We start from the raw sequence: 21,428 nt of genomic DNA on the forward strand, positions 1-21,428 counted from the left end.
AGTAACACCATAATTAAGGCTTTTTAGTTGTACAAAAATTCAGCAGAACAAAATTAATAATTTTTTGCAATATCAGGACTATTGATCGCTGGTTTCACATCATGGAATAGCAGCAGAAATACATGACTGAGAAATGTTTTCTTCTCGTCATCTAATGATAGTACTACCCTCTCAGGTCAGGTCTGGTATGCTGTAGGTCCGATATAACAACAAAAGCTGCATTGACATTAGCCAATTAATAAACCTTCATCTCAACAGCGTGAATCTGTGTACTACATTTACAGCTCTCTTCAGCAACGTTGTCTATTTCCTGTTACAATAGGCTTGCACCTGTTCCTGACTGGAATTAATCCAACTTTCACCTGATAATGTAATTGTAACCTCATTGTCCTCGTCTCTAAGTAGTGGTTTCTACACGCCACTACAGTTATTTACATAACTGATGTGCACCTACAACTAAAGCACATTATAATTAAAGAACCCAGGTAAAGGGCCAAGGGCTATAGTACAGGATTGGCTGTGAAGCAATTTAGCACATTGAGGATATGAAAAGGGCAATACAACTGTAAACTCTTTCTTGCTTCTTTCTACCAAGGATAAAAATAATGAAAGAGGCGATGGTGTAAATCAAATGTTCGTGCTTAGGTGTTGCCTTGCTTAGATTTTAGAAGGCTTTAGATTGCAGGAAGAAGAGTAAACTGAAGCAGGTAGAGTTCCAGTGTTTATGATTCAGGGAAAGAATGAATTAGAGGGTGAGAGAGGATAGACATTAGAATCATAGAATCGTTACAGCACAGAAGGAGGCCATTCAGCCCATCGAGCCTGGGTGCCAGCTCTTTGTAAGTGCAATCCAGTTAGTCCCATTCCCCTATTCTTTCCCCATAGCCCTGCAAATTTTTTCTCTTCAAATATTTATCCAGTTCCTTTTTGAAAGCCATGATTGAATCCGCATCCACCACCCTTTCAGGTCGTACATTCCAGATCATAACTACTCACCACGTAAAAAAGTTTTTCCTCACATCGCCTTTGGTTCTTTTGCCAATTACCTTAAATCTGTGTCCACTGGTTCTCGACCCTTCCGCCAACGGGAACAGTTTCTCTTTATTTACTTTATCTAAACCCCCTGCCATGATTTTGAACACTTCTATCAAATCTCCTCTCAACCTTCTCTGCTCCAAGGAGAATAATCCCAGCTTCTCCAGTCTATCCATGTAACTGAAGTCCCTCATCTCTGGAACCATTCTAGTAAATCTTTTCTGCACCCTCTCTAAGGCCTTCACATCCTTCCTAAAGTGTGGTGCCCAGAATTGGACACAATACTCCAGTTGTGGCCAAATCAGTGATTTATAAAGGTTCAACATAAAGCCCAGGATCCCATATGCTTTTTTTAAAACCACTTTCTCAACCTGTCCTGCCACCTTCAAAGATTTATGCTCATATACCCCCAAGTCTCTCTGTTCCTGTACCCCCTTCAGAATTGTACCCATTAGTTTATATTGCCTCTCCTCATTCTTCCTGCCAAAATGTATCACTTTGCACTTCTCCACATTAAATGTCATCTGCCATTTGTGCAGCCATTCCACCAGTCTGTCTATATCCTCTTGAAGTCTGTTACTATCCTCCTGACTGTTTACTACACTTCCAAGTTTTGTGTCATCTGCAAATTTTGAAATTAGAGAACACATTTGAAGTTTAAAAGATGCAAGAATAGGGAGTTCAAAGCAGCAATAACTCCACAGTAGTATTGATAACAGAGAGATAAGAAAGGCTGCAATGAAGATGGTGAAAAAGTAGCTTGAGGCCAGGGAGGGAGGGATCACTTATCCTCTTATACTTTTTCCATGAATGCGAACAAAGCTGTTGGAGAATCTCCTCTAACATGGCAGCAGTATTAAAGACATGAATAGAATTTGCCTTTATAGAAAGTTAAGAGTCGTTGAAGGCAAAGGTAGCATTTAGTATAGAAGAGGAATCTATGCTTCTCAAAGGCAGCCTTAGCAATGGCGGAGATGTAGGAATTCCACTTGAGAAAGAAGAGTTAGTGAGGTTAAGAATGTCAATCGATGGATTACTAAGAACGGGTGCATCCACAGACGGATGTCTGAAGCAAAATGTAAACATTCTGTTAAAATGTAAACATTCTGTTAAAATGTAAACATTCTGTTAAAATGTAGGAGACTGGGTAGCACAGTGGGCTAGGCTCACTCTTCTTTCACTTCTGAAACCAAGGCTACCAGACGACTGGCATCAAGGTCCCCTCATCGAACATAGTCCTCCATCGAACAACTTTCCACAGTTTCGATAGTTCCCATTGACCACAGACCCACTTGGGAAACAGACCACAAGTTCTCAAAGTATCCACAGGGATGGTTGGCTGTGGGAAGTTGAAAAATTCACACTGGTGCAGTAAGGAGTGCTCTTTCTCAGAGAAAAGTTACAGCAAATCCTTGGAACAGAGCAGAGCCTACTTTACTCTGCGTCTGGCTATGCTGTCACTGACCCTCGAATGTTTGACACTGGAGATGAAAGAAATGGGCTGCATACAGTGACACCATTATTCTCTGCCAGAATGGAGATGATTGGGTTATTCCCTGTCAATCACGCCTGGAGACCGGACTGCTGTAAGTGACTGGGATTGTAATTATCTTCCACTCACTGCGCTTTGCTGGAGAAACAATCAATTTGTATTATGTAACTATCCTCTACTCTGCATTCTGTTGGAGAAATCACCCTGTTTTTATCGGGAGATAGTTTCGGTCATGAGTTCTGTTTGCTGTAGTTCGTAGACACACTTTTTTTTAATAGACTCTAGACTGTTTACTGTAGTGCACTGTTAAAATAGACACAGTTTGCTGTAAAATAGAAAGTTTGCTGTGGAGTCCCGCTCTAAGTCCCCCGCCACCTCCAATTCATTGGCTGACACAGTGGTGTCAATAGACACTGAAAGAAATGTGCCATTGCCAGTCACATCTTTCCCCTTAATGCGCACAATAAAAGCTTTTAATCAAGTGGAAAAAGAGGACAGTATCCAACCACACAGTGACTGTGTAAATCACCCATTCCAGTCAATTTCACTTGCGATGCATGGTAATTAAATTGAGATGTACAGTAATTAGATTGACTTATCCTGCAGATAAGTCATTTCTTTCATCCTTCACTTTAATAAACAAAACAATGAATCGATCGCCACAATTTATTTCTCAGATTCTGTGGTCACTTATTAAAACCACTTTGGTCCTCCTTTCTTCCACCACCATCTCTTTTTACAGGACCAGTGAAGGAGAAACAAAACACATACCGCTACTTACCATGTTTGATAAGGCAACTCTGTCCTTCGGAACAACAAGCTTGATGTCAAATGTTGCTTTTATGGCAGGTTCATCCCAACATGGAAATGCTCTCCGTGCATCTGTAGGCTAGAGCAAGAGAGCGAGCGAGCGCAAGAGCGAGCAAGCAAGAGAAGAAAGAGAAACAGAAAGACAGAGAGAGAGAGAGAGAGAGAGAGAGAGAGAGAGAGAGAGAGAGAGAGAGAGAGAAAGCGCGAGGGAGAAAGAGAGGGAGGGAGGGTGAGTGAGAATGAGAGTGAGAAAGAAAACAAGAGAGATTGATTCAAAAAGTGCAAAATCACCAGTTCACATCTTATGTACTACACACACGAGAATCTTTACAGATGCTTCCTAAAAGTCTATTCGGATAAGGTTTGCTGCTTTTATATGTACAATGGATAAATATGTAGTATGCTTTTTATTTTCTGTGGAATCATTAAATTCATTTGTAAGAGAAAAACAGAATACTGCTTAAATAACTAAAGAACAATATTTGGTTTGAAGCAAAAACTGAATTCCAAAGCCAAGCAACTTAAAAAAAAAACCCGCCCAGCTCAGTGAAAGTCTGCAAAATATCTAGTCTTTGATGATTTGCTCTAGCAAAAGGAAATGCTTACAATGCAACAACTCAAGAAGTTAGTTACAGGTTGGTGGTGCTAAATCAATTAAACCCACAGGTACTAATATAGAGGCACCATCAAATCTCAAGACTTCACCCTTGCCGCTTATAACACACAATGATAATAACTATTGATTTTTTTTTGGGTGCGGGAGAAATGGAGCCACGCTCTGCACCTCTTCCCCCCACACCAGAAACCCAACATCCCATACGACTAGACTGCCCCACTTTCAAAATCTTACCTCAACCCTCACTCTAGTCAAGGTTTATCAGAAAGGTGTTCATTACAGACAGGACTCCACCACATTGTAGTTTTAGTTTCTAACCTCAAACTGAGAGACAGCAGCATAGTGGGTTTCTCCCGACGGTGTTGTATACTTGCTTCTGTAAAATCCCTTCATTTTGTCGTTCAGCTCACCAACAAAATCTATCTTCAAAGTGCCGTGACCTGTTACAATACAATGTTATAGTAAACATAACATAAACATTATAAACATACAGCATAAGAATGTGCCAGCCAGCAATCTGGCACATTTGTAGGATGGACCCATAAATGGCAGTATTTATTTATTAAATGCTGAGAACATCTCTATAGGTTCTTGGCTAATAAAGTTTTTATTGCAATTTTTTGCTTTAAGCTTATTTTTGAGCTCATAAAGGCTGGACATGGAATTGAGCACTTCTTCCATTTTAGCAGTCAGTATCAAGCACACATAGGTCAAGCACAGCACAGCCGGATGTAGAGTAAAGGTCCTTCTGCTCTGTTCCAATAATGTGCCCAATCCCCATCTCAGAAGAGCAGCCCCACTGCATGAGTGATAATTTTCTCCACATCCCAGAACAAATGTCCTCCTCGTAGCCTGGCTTAGTTGCAAATCTGGGCAGTTTTTGCACTGTGGACTCACAGGTGAAACTGCCCAAGCTAATTGCAGTCAAAAGAAGGAGGACAGGTTCACATCAACAATCTGAGCTGAATTTAAACCTAGGTCAAAAGGCAGTGCTTCATTACAACAATCCCCAATCTCCAAGATAATTTATTTTAACTAAATATACATTGTTGAAGGACAGTGGCTTTCTACTAAATTGCTGATCAATACCATAGACTGTTTCTTCGTTGAATTCTCCCCCCTCCCTCCAAGCATGTCTCCCCATGTAGGCCATGACTATTGTACTCTACCAGCCTACGTTCCACCAGCAGGATGTGGCAAGATGCTACATATACTGTGAACCATTTTCCACCAAAACAGTAAAAAAAAATGATAGCTAAAATACACTCCAAAAGGCAATAAATGCTAATCTTTCCAGCGATGCCCACATCCCAAGAATGAATAAAGAAAAATAAAATGAAGTGCATTAGTGGGATGGAAGTGACTGGCATAGTACTGCAATTTTCAAATCAATTTAAAAGCATCTGTCATTAAAAATGCTAACAACAATTTCCTCATTTAATTCCATGTACCATACAATACAAGTCAAATTGCTACACCATTTTTTCCTCCCTCACACCTCTCTATGATTACACTCTGCCCTATGGCTATTCCTCAACCAAATGGGCAGAAGGAGATTTGCTGCAAGGGCTCCACCAATGCAAATGCTTTATGTGCTGCTAGGGAGATGTAATTGCATACCAAGCATAATGTTCACATTAGAAAAGTCAATAAATGAAAACAAATAACTAACAAAGACAGAAATTTGCTTTATATCCCTGATTTTGAAAAGTGCAAAGAAGTCCAACAGTTACAATTTACATCTAAACCATGAACCCATTTCTCTCAGATATTACTGCAACACTTTGTGTTTATTTCCAGCATTCATGTTTCATCTTTTCATCTCACAATTCCACCTCTTTAACCAAAACTTGTTTTGAGGGCATGTTAATCTTGATTCCTAATTTGTGACCTTTAAAGTACAAAGTATTTTTCAGTTTCCTGTTTTGGGTATCATTTAGCTCTAATTATTCCTGCCAACACAGAAAGAGGCCTCACCATGGTACACATGGCTGCAAAGTACCCCAACATATCAACTGGCAGGATCTTCAATTTGGAAAATTCACTTTAAACATTCGCAGGTCTTTAATAATATATTTATGTAATGCAGTTGGAAAGATTTTTACTCTCCTTAGCAGCTATAAATATTTTATCAAGACATGAGCAGTTCTGCCAAGCGACAAGATTTGAATCTTCATACTAAGTTCAATAGACAATAACACCCAAATCATTTCATTATTGTAGTAATGGCCAGTTTCTTTCTCTTTTCTTGCTAAAACGAATGTCAATGACATGATTTAGTAATTATTTTGGATACTACACTGTGATATGAAGACCAGTGTCTAAGATGGAAGGAATGACATATTATCACAAATGCCCATTAGATTTGCTGCCAACATTTTGTTTTGACTACCAAGTGAATTGACAAGGATTACAGCTAACATGGTTGATTAACTTGTACTTAAAAACAAATTAGCAGCTGCTAACTAGGTGCAAGTATTAAGAACTGAAGCAAATAGTGTACATCAATAAAAAAAAACACCTTTGCGTTGTAGCCCAGAATAATTTTTTCTCTTGTTATTGATCCAACAAAATCCAATTATTCAGGTAACAGTCATAAATAACAAATTGTATGCAGGCAATCTACAATGCCAGATAACCAACTGTAGGTACGAGCTCCCTCATTCTTTAATGGTTGTTCAACCGATCAATAAGTTTTTCTACACACTAACAGCAATCAACACATGGAACGGGCTCCTAGATAGAGTGGTGGAGGCAAAAACCCTGAAATCATTTAAGAACTAGTTGGATGCTGCAACGGGTGGATTTTATGTTGTGGACCTGTGCTCAAGTATAAACTAGGAGGTAAAAATTCCAAACGCACACTTCGGAGTCCACGTTACAAAGTTACACACTCCGAGCCCACGATTTTCCTTCCATTAAAGTTAATGTGTGGAAAATCATGGGCAAGAAGTGTACAATTTCAATATGCGCTCCTGACACGCATCAAATAGTGGCACGTCAATAGTTTCTACATTTAGGGGTAGAAATTAAGAGACAGGCAGGGTCAGAGGCATGAGTGTAGAATTGATTCTAATCCAGGTCTCATAAGGAGCACCATCTAGTCTGAACCAAATAAATTTTAAGGTATATAAGTGTACCCACTTTTATTTGTAATGTTCCAGAATTACCTTTTTGTAGAGCGCTGGGGAATGAGAGTGTCACCTTCTCATCTTCATTTTGATAATTGAACCCTGTTGCGTTTATTTCTGTAAAAAGACAAATACATCTTAAAATGAACAAATGATTGTACATTTATATTTATGTAAAGCAGTGATGTACAATAATGACAAAACAACTTGGACCAATTTTATCGTGCAGACTATTTAAAGCAAAGGGTTTTTTTGATCATCTTTTGAGCAAACTGGTACATTTATAGTGCAGGGCAGTTTTACAGGCAGGAGGACAAAAGCAGCAAACATACACACACACAAAATTGTGCACAAGCACGTGGAATGCCTGTTCACTTTAAAACATGCCTTTTCATCATAGCTTTCAAGAGCAGGGATGGCAGATACTCTTAAGTGCTAGTAAACCAATGCACTACCAATTGGAACAGGAGCAGGCAGCCTTGGCACAGTCAGGTTGGCTGCAGCCACATTTTTTGGCTACCCGCTGACTGCTTTTGCCATTGCAGTTTACGCCGAGTTTCTTCTTCCCAATTTTCTCCCCTCCTCTCGCAGATGACTATCCCTCACTGGATTATGTTTCCACGGGGCCCCCCGCTCATATCTTGCCCAAGCAGCCATTATTCAGGCTTGAGCCTCAACTGTGAATGTTGGCAAGCTAATTAACTGCGAGGAGCATCACAACCCAACTTAATCCTGTCCTCAACCTGATAGCCACATACGCACACTTTGCTGAAGAGCGAACAGGAGCAGGATGTTTGACTTGATTTTCTTCCTGCTTAACTCAAGGGCACAAAGGCCAAGTGCAATGTCCCTCCCGCTGCCCCAGTTGAGTTCAAGCCTTTTTTCTCTCGAGTCGCTATTTATAATGGCAAACTAAGCCGAACAATGTGATCATTTGGCTTCCAGTTCCGACTATAAATAGGGCACTAATAACACAAACACAAGACAGCAATTCATGGCAAGGACAATTACCTGCAGCAGTTCATGTTCACATCACATGTAATAGTCAATTATACCTTACTGAACAAAAATCATCTCGGTGAATTTACAGCATTAGGTAAACAAAGTGCAGTTAAATAGCTATTTGGAAGAGCAGCTGTGGACACTCAGTGTTCATTTTCTGCAGAAGCCTTTTCTAGTTGAGAAACTACACCCCAAACAGAAACGCACCCTCGAGATTGTGCCCCAAAATCCAAATGTTTCGAATATTTTAATCCCTGAATTAGCAATGTATCAGTGGTACCTGTCGGGGCCTGAGATTTTAAACTTCAAGCTGCATTAGCACTTCAATACTAACATTAGAAACCGCAGAGCAAGTTCCAACATATTAAACATGGATGGGAAAAGAGATATCTTTTGAAACAAATTTTAAGAATTCCTAGGATTCTCAACAACAACTTGTATTCACATAGCACCTTTAATGCGGAAAAATGTCTCAAGGTGCTTCACAGAGCCACAAAGAAAACAATGGACAGAGTCAAAGGAGGAGATATCAGGAGAGGTGACCAAAAGATTGATCAAAGAGGTGAGCTTCAAGGAGGACCTTAAAGGAGTCGGGGTCGGTGGAGAGGTGGAGGAGTTTACGTAGGGAATTCCAGAGGATAGGGTCTATGCTACAGAATGAAGGACAAAGGGAAAACAGATGTACGGTGGACATGGAACCATTTACAATGTCAGCTAGCAGTGGGGCAAGAAGGGAAGTTGGGTGGTCAGCAGTTTAATGGAGATGGGGGTCAAGGGAGCAGAAGGTGGGTATCTTTATTACCCTAGATGATCCTTGAGCAGTAGTTGGCTTTGGCAGAAGAGTAAAACCTGGTAGACCTTGATGTGGTTCAGACAGATCTGGTGATGGATGGTTAAGCCAGTCCAGAACGAGTTTGTGGATGGCCAGAGCCGGGTGCACGAGTTAACAGACATTCCGGAGGGACCCGTGAGAGGGTGGCGATTGTTGATCTGCCGACAAGTCTAAGGGGGTGGTTCTGGGTGGGGTGAGGTTAGCCCCCAAGCAAGTATACTGGGAGGGAAGATTAGTACGTGGGGAGAATAGGGCAACTGAGGTTGTTGGTCATGAGGAGGCAGTTAGAAGTGCTTCGGTATGGATGAAGTCGACTTGTAGACAGCATGGAGTCAGACTGCAGCATACACAAACCAATTTCCAGGTTCAGAGGCGGTTGTGGAGAGGGAGTGGATTCAGGAGCCATTCTTGGGGCAGAGCATCAGTGGAGGTGCTGTTGGTGGTTATCTTGTGGAATCAGAGGGCAGAGGAGAGTTGACCATGTGCTAGCAGATTTTGATCCCAGAGTCCAGCGGAGGTGTGTAGTATTGGCATTGTGCATCAGTGGATCCAGTGAGGGTGAAGGGCAAATCCACAGGATCAGTGCAGATGAGGGAGCCGGTCTGAGGAACAAATGTTGGGTGGCAAGCAGCATACAAGATCGGGAATAGTAGCAGAAACTTGAGGAGCTGGTGCAAGACAGTCCAGCGAAAGGCGATGGACAGGTTCTGAAGAATCAGTGAAGCAGAGTAGAGTCGGTGGCACAGGAAGCAAGCAGACAGCAACAACGAAGAGATCATTCAGCCGCATGGAACTTTTATTTGGTTAGATCGATGGATGTAAAATTTAGACCAAACTGAGCAACAACTTGCATTTATATAGCACCTTTAATGTAGTAAAACATCCCAAGGCGCTTCACAAGAGCATCATCAAACAAAATTTGACACTGAGCCACGAGAGATATTAGGACAGGTGACCAAAAGCTTGGTCAAAGAGGTAGGTTTTAAGGAGCGTCTTCAAGGAGGAGGAGAGGTAGAGAGGTTTAGGGAGGGAAGTCCAGAGCTTAGAGCCGATGCAGTTGAATGCACGGCTGCCAGTGGTGGAGCGATTAAAGTCGGGGTTGCGCAAGAGGCTAGAATTGGAGGAGCGCAGAAAACTCGGAAGGTTGCAGGACTGGAGGTGGTTACAGCTTTAAAAAAAATACCAGGATTTTATATTGCAATTTCAACAATAGCCAATTTATTTTTTTCACTTCCTTTCTCCATTTAAAGTAACTCCATTAGCTCTATATGAGTTCTGTACAGGAAAAGTTTTAAATTTGACCTTCTCTTACTGAACTTTTGTCAGAATCTCAAATAAGTTTAATCTTTTTAATCTGCAACATATATTCCTGTTACTCCCAATTACAACTACAACACAATTGTGACTAATGTAACCAAAACTAGCCAAGAATTCCTTAGGAGCACACACACAAATCCCAGTTTACAAAAAACTCTTCTCTCACTTACTCTCTTTAAAATTAAATTCCAAGTGTATCATCTCTACGTTGATGCTTTTAAGAAAAAAGGAATGCACCGGACCAGAAATTACCACTTAGATCCATCTGGCTGGCCCCAAAAGTTCAAAAACACAATGCATTGATAATTAATATATCCCTTCAGTTGCTTAATATGGTTTACATCTGATCAAATGCCTTGAACTCTTAATAAAACTGGTACAGGTATAACTATTTCACAAGTCAATCTGACATAAATCCATGGAGTCCAGAAGAGGTTTCCTATCCCTGGCCTCTGTGCATTTAGACTCCATTGAGATAAAGTTTAAATATAATAAGTAATTAAGTTCTCAAGAAGTTTTGGAATCAAGTATATTAAGAGATACAACTTACATTTATATAGCACCTTTAATGTCGGAAAACATCCCAAGGCACTTCACAGAAGTGCAATCAGACAAAAATTTACACCAAGCCAAAGGAGGACATATTAGGAGAGGTGACTAAAAGTTTGGTCAAAGAGGTAGGTTTTAAAGAGGGTCTTAAAAGCTAAGAGAGGTAGAGATACAGAGAGGTTTAAGGAGGGAATTCCAGTGTGTGGGGCCTAGATGGCCCAAATGGTGGGGTGAAGGCAGCGGGGGCTGCACAAGAGGCCAGAGTTGGAGGAATGCAGAGATCTTGGAGGATTGTAAGGCTGGAGGAGGTTACGGAGATAGGGAGGAGCGAGGCTATGAAAGGAATTGAACACACAAAGATGAGAATTTCAAGCGTTGGTGGACAGGAGCCAATGTAGATGGAGAATGGGGAGCTGGCCAGGACAGTACTGGAGTAGTCGTCTGGGAGGTGACAAAAACTTGGTCGATGGTTTCAGCAGCAGCTGCGCTGAGGCAAGGGCAGAGATGCGTGATGTTAGTAAAGTGGAAGTAGGTGTTTTTTGTGATGGACGGGATATGGGGTCGATAGCTCAGTTCGGAGTCAAATAGAGCACCAAGGTTGCATACAGTCTGGTTCTGCCCGACAGAGTAGGAGGGGGAATGGAGTCCGTGCTAAGGGAAGGGTGTTTTTTTTTTGGGTGGGGGGGGGTTCGGAAGACATTGGCTTCAGTCTTCCAAATGTTTATTTGGAGGAAATTGCAGCTCAGCTTGGACTGGATGTCAGATTAGCAGGCTGACAGTGGTGGAAGGGTCAAAAGAGATAGTGGAGAGGCAGACCTGGGTATCTGCAGCGTACATGTGGAACCTGATGTTGACAAGTGGCAGTGAGTAGATGAACAATAGGACAAGTGCCAGGCAATGACCATCTCCAACAAGAGAGAGTCCAACCACCTCCCCTTGACATTCAACAGCATTACCATCGCTGAATCCCCCACCATCAACATCCTGGGGGGGGTCACCATTGACCAGAAAATAACCTGGACCAGCCACATAAATACAGTGGCTACAAGAGCAGGTCTGAGGCTGGGTATTCTGTGGCAAATGACTCCCCAAAGCCTTTCCACCATCTACAAGGCACAAGTCAGGAGTGTGATGGAATACTCTCCACTTGCCTGGATGAGTGCAGCTCCAACAACACTCAAGAAGCTCAACACCATCCAGGACAAAGCAGCCCGCTTGATTGGCACCCCATCCACCACCCCAAACATTCACTCCCTTCACCACCAGCGCACCGTGGCTGCAGTCAGTGTGTACCATCTACAGGATGCACTGCAGCAACTCGTCAAGGCTTCTTCGACAGCACCTTCCAAACCCGCGACCTCTATCACCTAGAAGGACAAGGGCAACGGGCACATGGGAACAACACCACCTGCATGTTCCCCTCCAAGTTACACACCATCCCGACTTGGAAATATGTCGCCGTTCCCTCATCGTTGCTGGGTCAAAATCCTGGAACTCCCTACCTAACGGCACTGTGGGAGAACCTTCACCACACAGACTGCAGCGGTTCAAGGCCGCGGCTCACCACCACATTCTCAAGGGCAATTAGAGATGGGCAATAAATGCTGGCCTTGTCAGCGACGCCCACATCCCATGAACGAATAAAAAAAGAGGGGGCAAGGATAGATAGCAATAAACTTCAGCTTTCAGAAATCATTCTAGCACTTTGGTTGTACTGAGTTCACTTCAGCTGTTTTACATTACAAGCCGAGTCTTGAGAGCGCAGCCAAAGCAGACTCTACGGCATTTACTTGTGCATGGGGCAGCTGGCCCTTGTGAGCCAGATCACCAGCTGGTATCCCTATTTTGCACCATGACAATTTGGTCAGTGTGCATGAGCAACTGGTGCCATGGTGCCAGCAGAAAACATGACATCGGAACTTGGAATCATTGTAATTGTACATGACTATTCCAATGTTCTCCGAGCCGGCCTCCCACTTTGCAGCATCCGTAAATTTGAGTTCATCCAAAACTCTGCTGCCTGTATCCTAACTCACACCAAGTCCCATTCACCCATCACCCACTATGCTCGCTGACCTACATTGGCACCCTGTCTGTCAACGCCTTGGTTTTAAAATTCTTATCCTTGTTTTCAAATCCCTCTATGGCTTCGCCCCTCCCAATCTCTGTAACCTCCTCCAGCCCTACAACTCTCTGAGATCTCTGTGCTCCTCCAATTCTGGCCTCTTGCGCATTCCCGATTTTCATCGGTCCACTATTGGCAGCCGTGCCTTCAGCTGCCTGGGGCATAAGCTCTGGAATTCCCTCCCCAAACCTCTCTGTCTGTCCCTCCTCCTTTAAGGCACTTCTTCAAACCTAACTCTTTGACCAAGCTTTTGGTCACCTGTCCGAATATCCCCTTATGTGGATCGTGTCAAATTTTGTTTGCTAACGCTCTTGTGAAGCGTCTTGGGATGTCTTACTACTTAAAGGTGCTGTATAAATGCAAGTTGATGTCAACATCCCTGCGTGCCAGTAAATGACGCTAGAACAGCACGTTTACTTGCCCAGGAAAGGCAAGCAACTTTCAGGAAAATCCAGTTAAAAAGGGGGTCTTCTCGTCAGCCGATCTTAAAAACAAACCCGAGATGTTTAGCTTTCAGGTAAACAGGCTGCACAAGACTTGGGCGTCAGGAGCCGGTGCCACAAGATCGACATAAAAGAAGTTTACTCATGATCTTATCTCTCAGCAGTGTTTTCTGGAAACAAGGAACAGAAAACAATGGCCACACCCTTCGTTCCCACTATGTTGTAACGCACTCACTTTTCACAAGAAATCTAGAACTTTCTAAAAAAGTAAAAAAGAAACTGCAAATGTTATTGGAACAGAAAATATTGGAAATACACAGGATGCCCACCAGTAATTGAAGAGAGAAAATACATTTTGCATAGAAGATCAGTCTTCTGACAAAGTGCCTCTCTCCAAAATATAAACCTATCTTTTCTCTTAATCTGGGCGCTTACAACTTTTTAGTTTCTAAAAGAGACATTAGTTACCTCCCATTAATCCAAGAGAAAGTGGCAGAATTAATGCAGTCAGCTTGATTTCACAACCTCCATTTGGGAAACTTTCAAAAAAATGCAATTAAGGCCAATGTCTTTTGACCAACTTAGTTTACTGACACATTTCAAAAATTCCAAAACAGTACTTCTATACATTCCAAAGTAATGTCATGTTTGTAATTTAAGCATTCAAAAGTGTCAGGAATTCCTGCTTTACATTGTGAGATTATGTACCAACCATTTTAGTACTCAAACAATTGACAACACAGATTTGCTTAATATTAAGAATAATGTGTCTGTACTTTTACAAATCAAAAATTGAAAAAAAAACATACAATGAAGTTTCTGGTGAAACACATGCTTCTTAACATATGTGCAAATCTCTTCAGCTAGTTTATAAGTTTTCAATTTGAACCGATAAAAGGCGATACTTTCAGCAACTGTTGTTATCACGAACGCTATCAGACCATCGAAGCTCATTCATCTACAGCATTAAAGATATAATGTTGCAACTCCCCCCGGAGGAAGGTCTCCTCACATGGCTTTGATACAACGTGGAGTATAATTCCAGTGTGTCAAGAAAGGTTATTTAATGTTTTAATTCCAGCCTGCACTCTCTAAATGTTTATAACGTGTTGGCTGTCGTGAGGAACTCTGCAAATCCATGCAAGCATGTTGCAGAGAGGTCTCTCCTGACTGCAAAAGTGCAATTCGCAGATAATGCAACAGGAACTAGCCTGTTAACCTGGCCTACCCTTTTAAGTCCACTGCTCTAAGTATGCAAATCCAGATGATTGTGGTCACCTAGATACTGCTGAGCTCAGCTGCAAGTACTTGAAAGCTTCAGGTTCCAGATCAATGGCCAGCTTTCTTTCTCTTGTTTTAATAAAAGATTGATTTTGCATTTGTAACAAAACCTGACATCTGAAGTGTGACAGACATAGAACTAGGAAAGATGTCGGGATGTTTTTCTTTTCGCAAAGGGTCAGTGACCTTTGGAATAAGTTGGCAGCTCACGCAATGGGTGCTGATTCACTGCTAACGCCCAAAAGGATGAGTTCCTGGAGGAGGCCGATAGCATAAGTAGGTGAGATGTTGGGCAATGTACCGCATGGTCACCTCTTGAAACTCGTTTTTGGTCGCCTTCAGGGTGGGGGGGGGCGCCGAAGAGGGATTTCCCAGAATTCTGTTCTACTTGAATTGGCCTAGTCTTTTATTCAAAAAATCTATTTTATTGCCTATCTCAAGAGATTACATGGCTGCTAGGTGGGTGGGGAGCAGTGAAGGTCCTGTTGCCTAGTTGCAACACGACTGAATGGGACAGACTCGACAAATCAGCTAGACTTCAACCGTCCATCATTTTCATATGTTCATACATTAGATTGTAAACAATTTTACAACACCAAGTTATAGTCCAGCAATTTTATTTTAAATTCACAATCGTTCGCAGCAAATTACCTAGCTTTCAAGAGAACAGCGTCCACGACACCACACAACCCTGCCACGGTAACCTCTGCAAGACATGCCAGCCAGATCATCGACACAGATACCACCATCACACGAGAGGACACCACCCACCAGGTGCATGGTTCATACTCCTGTGACTCGGCCAACGTTGTCTACCTCATACGTTGCAGGAAAGGATGCCCCAGAGCATGGTACATTGGCAAGACCATGCAGACGCTGCGACAACGGATGAATGGACACCGCGCAACAATCACCAAACAGGAGGGTTCCCTCCCAGTCGGGGAACACTTCAGCAGTCAAGGACATTCAGCCACCGACCTTCGGGAAAGCGTACTCCAAGGCGGCCTTCGAGACACACGGCAACGCAAAATCGTCGAGCAGAAATTGATAGCCAAGTTCCGCACCCATGAGGACGGCCTCAACCGGGATCTTGGGTTCATGTCACGCTACACGTTACCCCACCAGCGAACAAATGTTATCTGTTTTTAATATAACGGGTCAGTTGCTGTCTTTTCTATGTTTCTACCTCTCTCTATCTGTTTTTTTTTGGGTTTTTTTGGTGATTTGTATATTTGGAGACCTTGCAGGTAACACCTGTCTGTCTGCACACTGATTGCCTTGGCAACGGGCAGTTGAAAAAACTGTCTGTAATCACCAAGCATTGTTCTGTGATTTATAAATGCGATTTCATTTCGAGGATTTCATTTCCAACAACGTTCACCTGAGGAAGAGGAAGCCTCCGAAAGCTTGTGAATTTAAAATAAAATTGCTGGACTATAACTTGGTGTTGTAAAATTGTTTACAATTGTCAACCCCAGTCCATCACCGGCATCTCCACATCATACATTAGATGTAAGACCTCTATTTATATTTATATACTCGATCTCCAGTGGCCTTGCACACGGTGAGTCAAGACCATGTGTAGCCTTTAGGTGAAAGAGGGTCTGAGGCCATGGGAATTTTGGACCAGGGCACACAAGACGTAATTCAGTCTCATTTTAAAGTAATACATTCTGTCCTTATTTTTATATATATTGCCATTCTAAGTTCCCATGTCCCCGTTTACAATGGAATTAACTATGTGAATTGTCACACAGTAATTACAACCTCACGCCACTGGTGGAAGTGTTACTGAAGATACTCAGATCCCTAAACATAATTTTATAGATCAGTTTAATCATGTTTTTATGAAATATGTAATTTTTTTTAGTGACTTGCACATCTATGTATAATGGGCTCGAAGAAAAAAAGGCAGCCAAAAAAATAGGATCTGGTTTATTGTTCTTCTCGGAATATAAAATTTGAGTCAAGTAAAAAGTATGATGTGACAGATAGGGATATACCCACTGGTGTAACTCTTGGTAAGTTTGCTGACTCATACAGATGCCACTTCCCCTACACAGCAGTCAGTCACTGCTCCTCCCAATACTGCAAGATCCTAACACCTTCTAATACTGTCAGACTATGACTCCCTCCATGCTCCAAAACCCCATTCCCCAGTCACGCTGGACCCTAAAAACCAGCTCCCCAGACTTCCTCAAACTCAGATTCCAAAATTCTATTTCAGTACTCGCAAATCCCTAGACACGCTCCCCGTGATCTCTGATCCCTGAACAGTCTCTAATGCTCCAAGAAGAAGTTAATATAAAAACAAGGGCACCACATTGGAATAGGGAAATTCTTAGAAAGATGAGGAGTTAGCTAGCTGAAGTGAGGTGGATAGAGAAATTGGCACACAGGACTATAGATTCAACAATGAGATTTTTTTTGTAAAGGAAATTGCAAAGTTGCTTAATGTATACCATTAAAAATGGAGACAACTTCAAGTTTCAGGTTTCTATAGATATATAAAGAGGATAGAAATAAACTAAAATTGAAGATGAGTGTGTCTGGGGCCTATAGGAATGATAAAAATGATTGAAGACCAAATATGGGAAAATAAGGAAAGTAGTCGAAAGAGGAATAAGAAACATAAGAAATAGGAGCAGGAGTAGGCCATTCGGCTCTTTGAGCCTGCTCCATCATTCAATAAGATCATGGCTGATCTTCAACCTCAACTCCAATTTCCCACCCGATCCCTATATCCCTTGATCCCAACAATCTATCGATCTCAGCCTTGAGTATACTCAGCGAGTGTGCATCCACAGCCCTCTGGGATAGACAATTCCAAAGATTCACAACCCTGAGTGAAGAAATTTCTCAGCTCAGCCCTAAATGATCGACCCTTATCCTAAGACTATACCCCCTAGCTCTAGACTCTCCAAGCCAGGGGAAACAGCCTCCCCGCATCGACCCTGTCAAGCCCCCTCAGAATCTTGTATGTTTCAATGAGAACACCCCTCATTCTTCTGAACTCGAGAGAGTATAGGCCCATTCTACTCAATCTCTCCTCAGAGGACAACCCTCTCATCCCAGGAGTCAATCTAGTGAACCTTTGTTGCACCGCCTCTAAGGCAAGTATATCCTTCCTTAGGTAAGGAAACCAAAACTGTACACAGTACTCAAAGTGTGGTCACTCAATTGCAGCAAGACTTCCTTACTTCCAATCCCCTTGCAATAAAAGCCAACATACCATTTGCTGTCCTTACTGCTTGCCATACCTGCATGTTAACTTTGTGTTTCATGTTCAAGGACACCCAAATCCCTCTGAACACCAACATTTAGTAGTTTCGCACCATTTAAAAAATATTCTGTTTTTCTATTCTTCCTACTGAAGTGAATAACCTCACATTTCCCCACACTATACTCCATCTGCCACCTTCTTGCCCACTCACTTAACCTGTCTCTATCCCTTTGCAGACTCTTTGTGTCCTCCTCACAGCTTTGTATCATTAGCAAACATGGATACATTACACTCGGTCCCTTCATCTAAGTCATTAATACAGATTGTAAATAGCCGAGGCCCCAGCACTGGTTCTTGCAGCACCTCACTAGTTACAGCCTGCCAACCTGAAAATGTACTGTTTATTCCTACTCTGCTTTCTGTCCGTTAACCAATCCTCTATCAATGCTAATATATTACCCCCAACCCCATGAGCCCTTATCTTGAGTAAACGACCTTTTGTGTGGCACCTTATCGAATGCCTTTTGAAAATCCAAATATACTACATCCACTGGTTCCCCTTTATCTACCCTGCTAGTTACATCCTCAAAAAAATCCAGTAGATTTGTCAAACACTATTTCTCTTTCATGAACCATGTTGATTCTGCCTAATCATATTATGACTTTCTAAGTGCCCTGTTATCACGTCCTTAATAATGTATTCCAGCATTTTCCCAACGACTGATGTCAGGCGAACTGGCCTGTCATTCCCTGTTCTCTCTCTCCCTCCTTTCTTGAATAGTGGGGTTACATTTGCTACCTTCCAATCCTCTGGGACCATTCTAGAATCTAAGGAATTTTGGAACATCACAACCAACGCATTCACGATCTCAACAGCCACCTCTTTTAGAACCCTACGATATGGGCCATCAGGTCCAGGGGATTTGTCAGCTTTTAGTCCCATTAATTTCTGCAGTACCTTTTCTTTACTAATATTAATTACTTTAAGTTCCTCACTTTCATTAGACTCTTGGATCCCCACTATTTCAGGTACATGTCTTCCACTGTGAAGACAGACACGAACGTCTCTGCCATTTCCTTATTCCCCATTATAAATTTCTCCTGTCTCAGCCTCTAAGGGACCCACTTTTACTTTCGCTACTCTTATCCTTTTTACATACTTGTAGAAGCTCTTACAATCTGTTTTTATATTTCTTGCTAGTTTACTCTCATTCTATTTTCTCCCCCTTTATCAACTTTTTGGTCCTCCTTTGCTGGTTTCTAAAACTCTCCCAGTCCCCAGGCTTACTGCTCCTCTTGGCAACATTATAAGCCTCTTCTTTTAATCTAATACTATCCTTAACTTCTTTAGTTAGCCATGGATGGATCACTTTTCCCGTGGAGTTTTTATTCCTCAATCAAATGCATATTCATTGAGAATTATGAAATATTTCTTTAAATGTTCGCCGTTGCTTATCTACCATCATATCTTTTAATCTAATTCCCCAATCAACCTTAGCCAACTAGCCCCTCATACCTGTGTATATGGCTTTAAGTTCAAGTTTCTGACTTAAGTACATCACTCTCAAACTCAATATGAAATACTATCATATTATGATTACTCTTTTCAAGAGGGGGTAATATTCTGGCATGGGTGGAGGATTGGTTATCTAACAGGAAGCAGAGAGTTGGGATAAATGGTTCATTCTCGGACTGGCAACCAGTAGCCAGTGGTGTTTCGCAGGGGTCAGTGCTGGGTCCCCAACTCTTTACAATCTATATTAACAATTTGGAGGAGGGGACCGAGTGTAACATATCAAAGTTTGTAGATGATACAAAGATGGGAGGGAAAGTAGAGAGTGAGGAGGACATAAAAAACCTGCAGGGGGATAAAGACAGGCTGGGTGAGTGGGCGGAGATTTGGCAGATGCAATACAATATTGGAAAATGTGAGGTTATGCACTTTGGCAGGAAAACCCAGAGAGCAAGTTATTATCTTGATGGCAAGAGACTGGAAAGTACTGCAGTACAAAGGGATCTGGAGGTCCTAGTACAAGAAAATCAAAAAGTTAGTATGCAGGTGCAGCAGGTGATCAAGGCCAACGGAATGTTATTTTTTATTGCTAGGGGGATAGAATATAAAAACAGGGAGGTATTGCTGCAGTTATACAAGGTATTGGTGAGACCGCACCTGGAATACTGCATACAGTTTTGGTCTCCATACTTAAGAAAAGACATACTTGCTCTCGAGGCAGTACAAAGAAGGTTCACTCGGTTAATCCCGGGGATGAGGGGGCGGACATATGAGGAAAGGTTGAGTAGATTGGGACTCTACTCATTGGAGTTCAGAAGAATGAGAGGCGATCTTATTGAAACATATAAGATTGTGAAGGGGCTTGATCGGGTGGATGCGGTAAGGATGTTCCCAAGGATGGGTGAAACTAGAACTAGGGGGCATAATCTTAGAATAAGGGGCTGCTCTTTCAAGACTGAGATGAGGAGAAACTTCTTCACTCAGAGGGTAGGAGGTCTGTGGAATTTGCTGCCCCAGGAAGCGGTGGACGCTACATCATTAAATAAATTTAAAACAGAAATAGACAGTTTCCTAGAAGTAAAGGGAATTAGGGGTTACGGGGAGCGGGCAGGAAATTGGACATGAATTTAGATTTGAGGTTAGGATCAGATCAGCCATGATCTTATTGAATGGCGGAGCAGGCGCAAGGGGCCGATTGGCCTACTCCTGCTCCTATTTCTTATGTTCTTATGATCCCTTACTAATTAACCCTGTCTCATTACACAAGACAAGATCTAAAATAGCCCCCATGATTATTGCATTACCTTTGTTACAAGCTCCTCTTATTTCTTGATTAATACTCTGTCCAACAGTGTAACTACTGTTAGGGGGCCTATAAACTACTCCTACCAGTGTTTTCTGCCCCTTGTTATTTCTTATCTCCACCCATACTGATTCTACTTCCTGATCTTTCGAGCCAAGATCCTTTCTCACTACTGTCTTTATGTCATCCTTTATTATCAGGGCTATCCCCCCCCCTTCCTTTTCCATTTTATCTGTCTTTTCGAAAAGTAAAGTACCCTGGAATATTTAGTTCCCACCTTTGGTCACCTGGCAACCACGACTCAGTAATGGCTACTAGATCAAACCCATTTATCTCTATTTATGCTATTAATTCATCTATCTTGTTCCGAATGCTTTGTGCATTCAGATAAAGCCCCTTTAATTTTAAACTTATTACTACTTTTCCCCGATTTGACCTTATTCACTGATTCATTATTACCGCTAAACACTGTCCCTTCCCGACACCCTCTGCTTATCTTTACCCAAATCACTTCACTGCTCTACAGCCTTGAGTTTTCTCTTTAAATTTATAAATTACTTGAACCCTCCACCCTCCCCCTCTTTTAGTTTAAAGGAAAACAAGAAAGAAGTATGAGAAGAAAAGCTCAAACACAATCCAAATAATAAATTAATCAGGCATCCATCTCATTGTTGCTTGTGGTAATTTGGTAGCACAGAGCAGCTGCCAGATTTTGCCTACGTAAGTCACAGCATGCCAAAAGTAATTCATTACATG

The 21,428-nt window shown here is 42.0% G+C and overlaps 1 protein-coding gene across 2 annotated transcripts in view; it reads right to left on the bottom strand.

Moving 5' to 3' along the window:
• npepps (aminopeptidase puromycin sensitive) overlaps positions 1-21,428 on the bottom strand; it is a 190,131-nt gene that overhangs the window by 92,085 nt on the left and 76,618 nt on the right. For both annotated transcript variants that reach the window (XR_010957995.1, XM_067968761.1), the window contains exons 3-5: positions 7,124-7,201; positions 4,272-4,393; positions 3,309-3,416 (exon numbers count right to left, since the gene is read on the bottom strand). Coding sequence is in view for 1 of the 2 variants with exons in the window: in XM_067968761.1 (XP_067824862.1) it covers positions 3,309-3,416; positions 4,272-4,393; positions 7,124-7,201 (308 nt within the window). In the remaining variant the exon portion in view is untranslated. The remainder of the gene's footprint in view (positions 1-3,308; positions 3,417-4,271; positions 4,394-7,123; positions 7,202-21,428) is intronic.

Source organism: Heptranchias perlo, chromosome 30, assembly GCF_035084215.1.
Source record: "Heptranchias perlo isolate sHepPer1 chromosome 30, sHepPer1.hap1, whole genome shotgun sequence".
NCBI lineage: Eukaryota > Metazoa > Chordata > Chondrichthyes > Hexanchiformes > Hexanchidae > Heptranchias > Heptranchias perlo.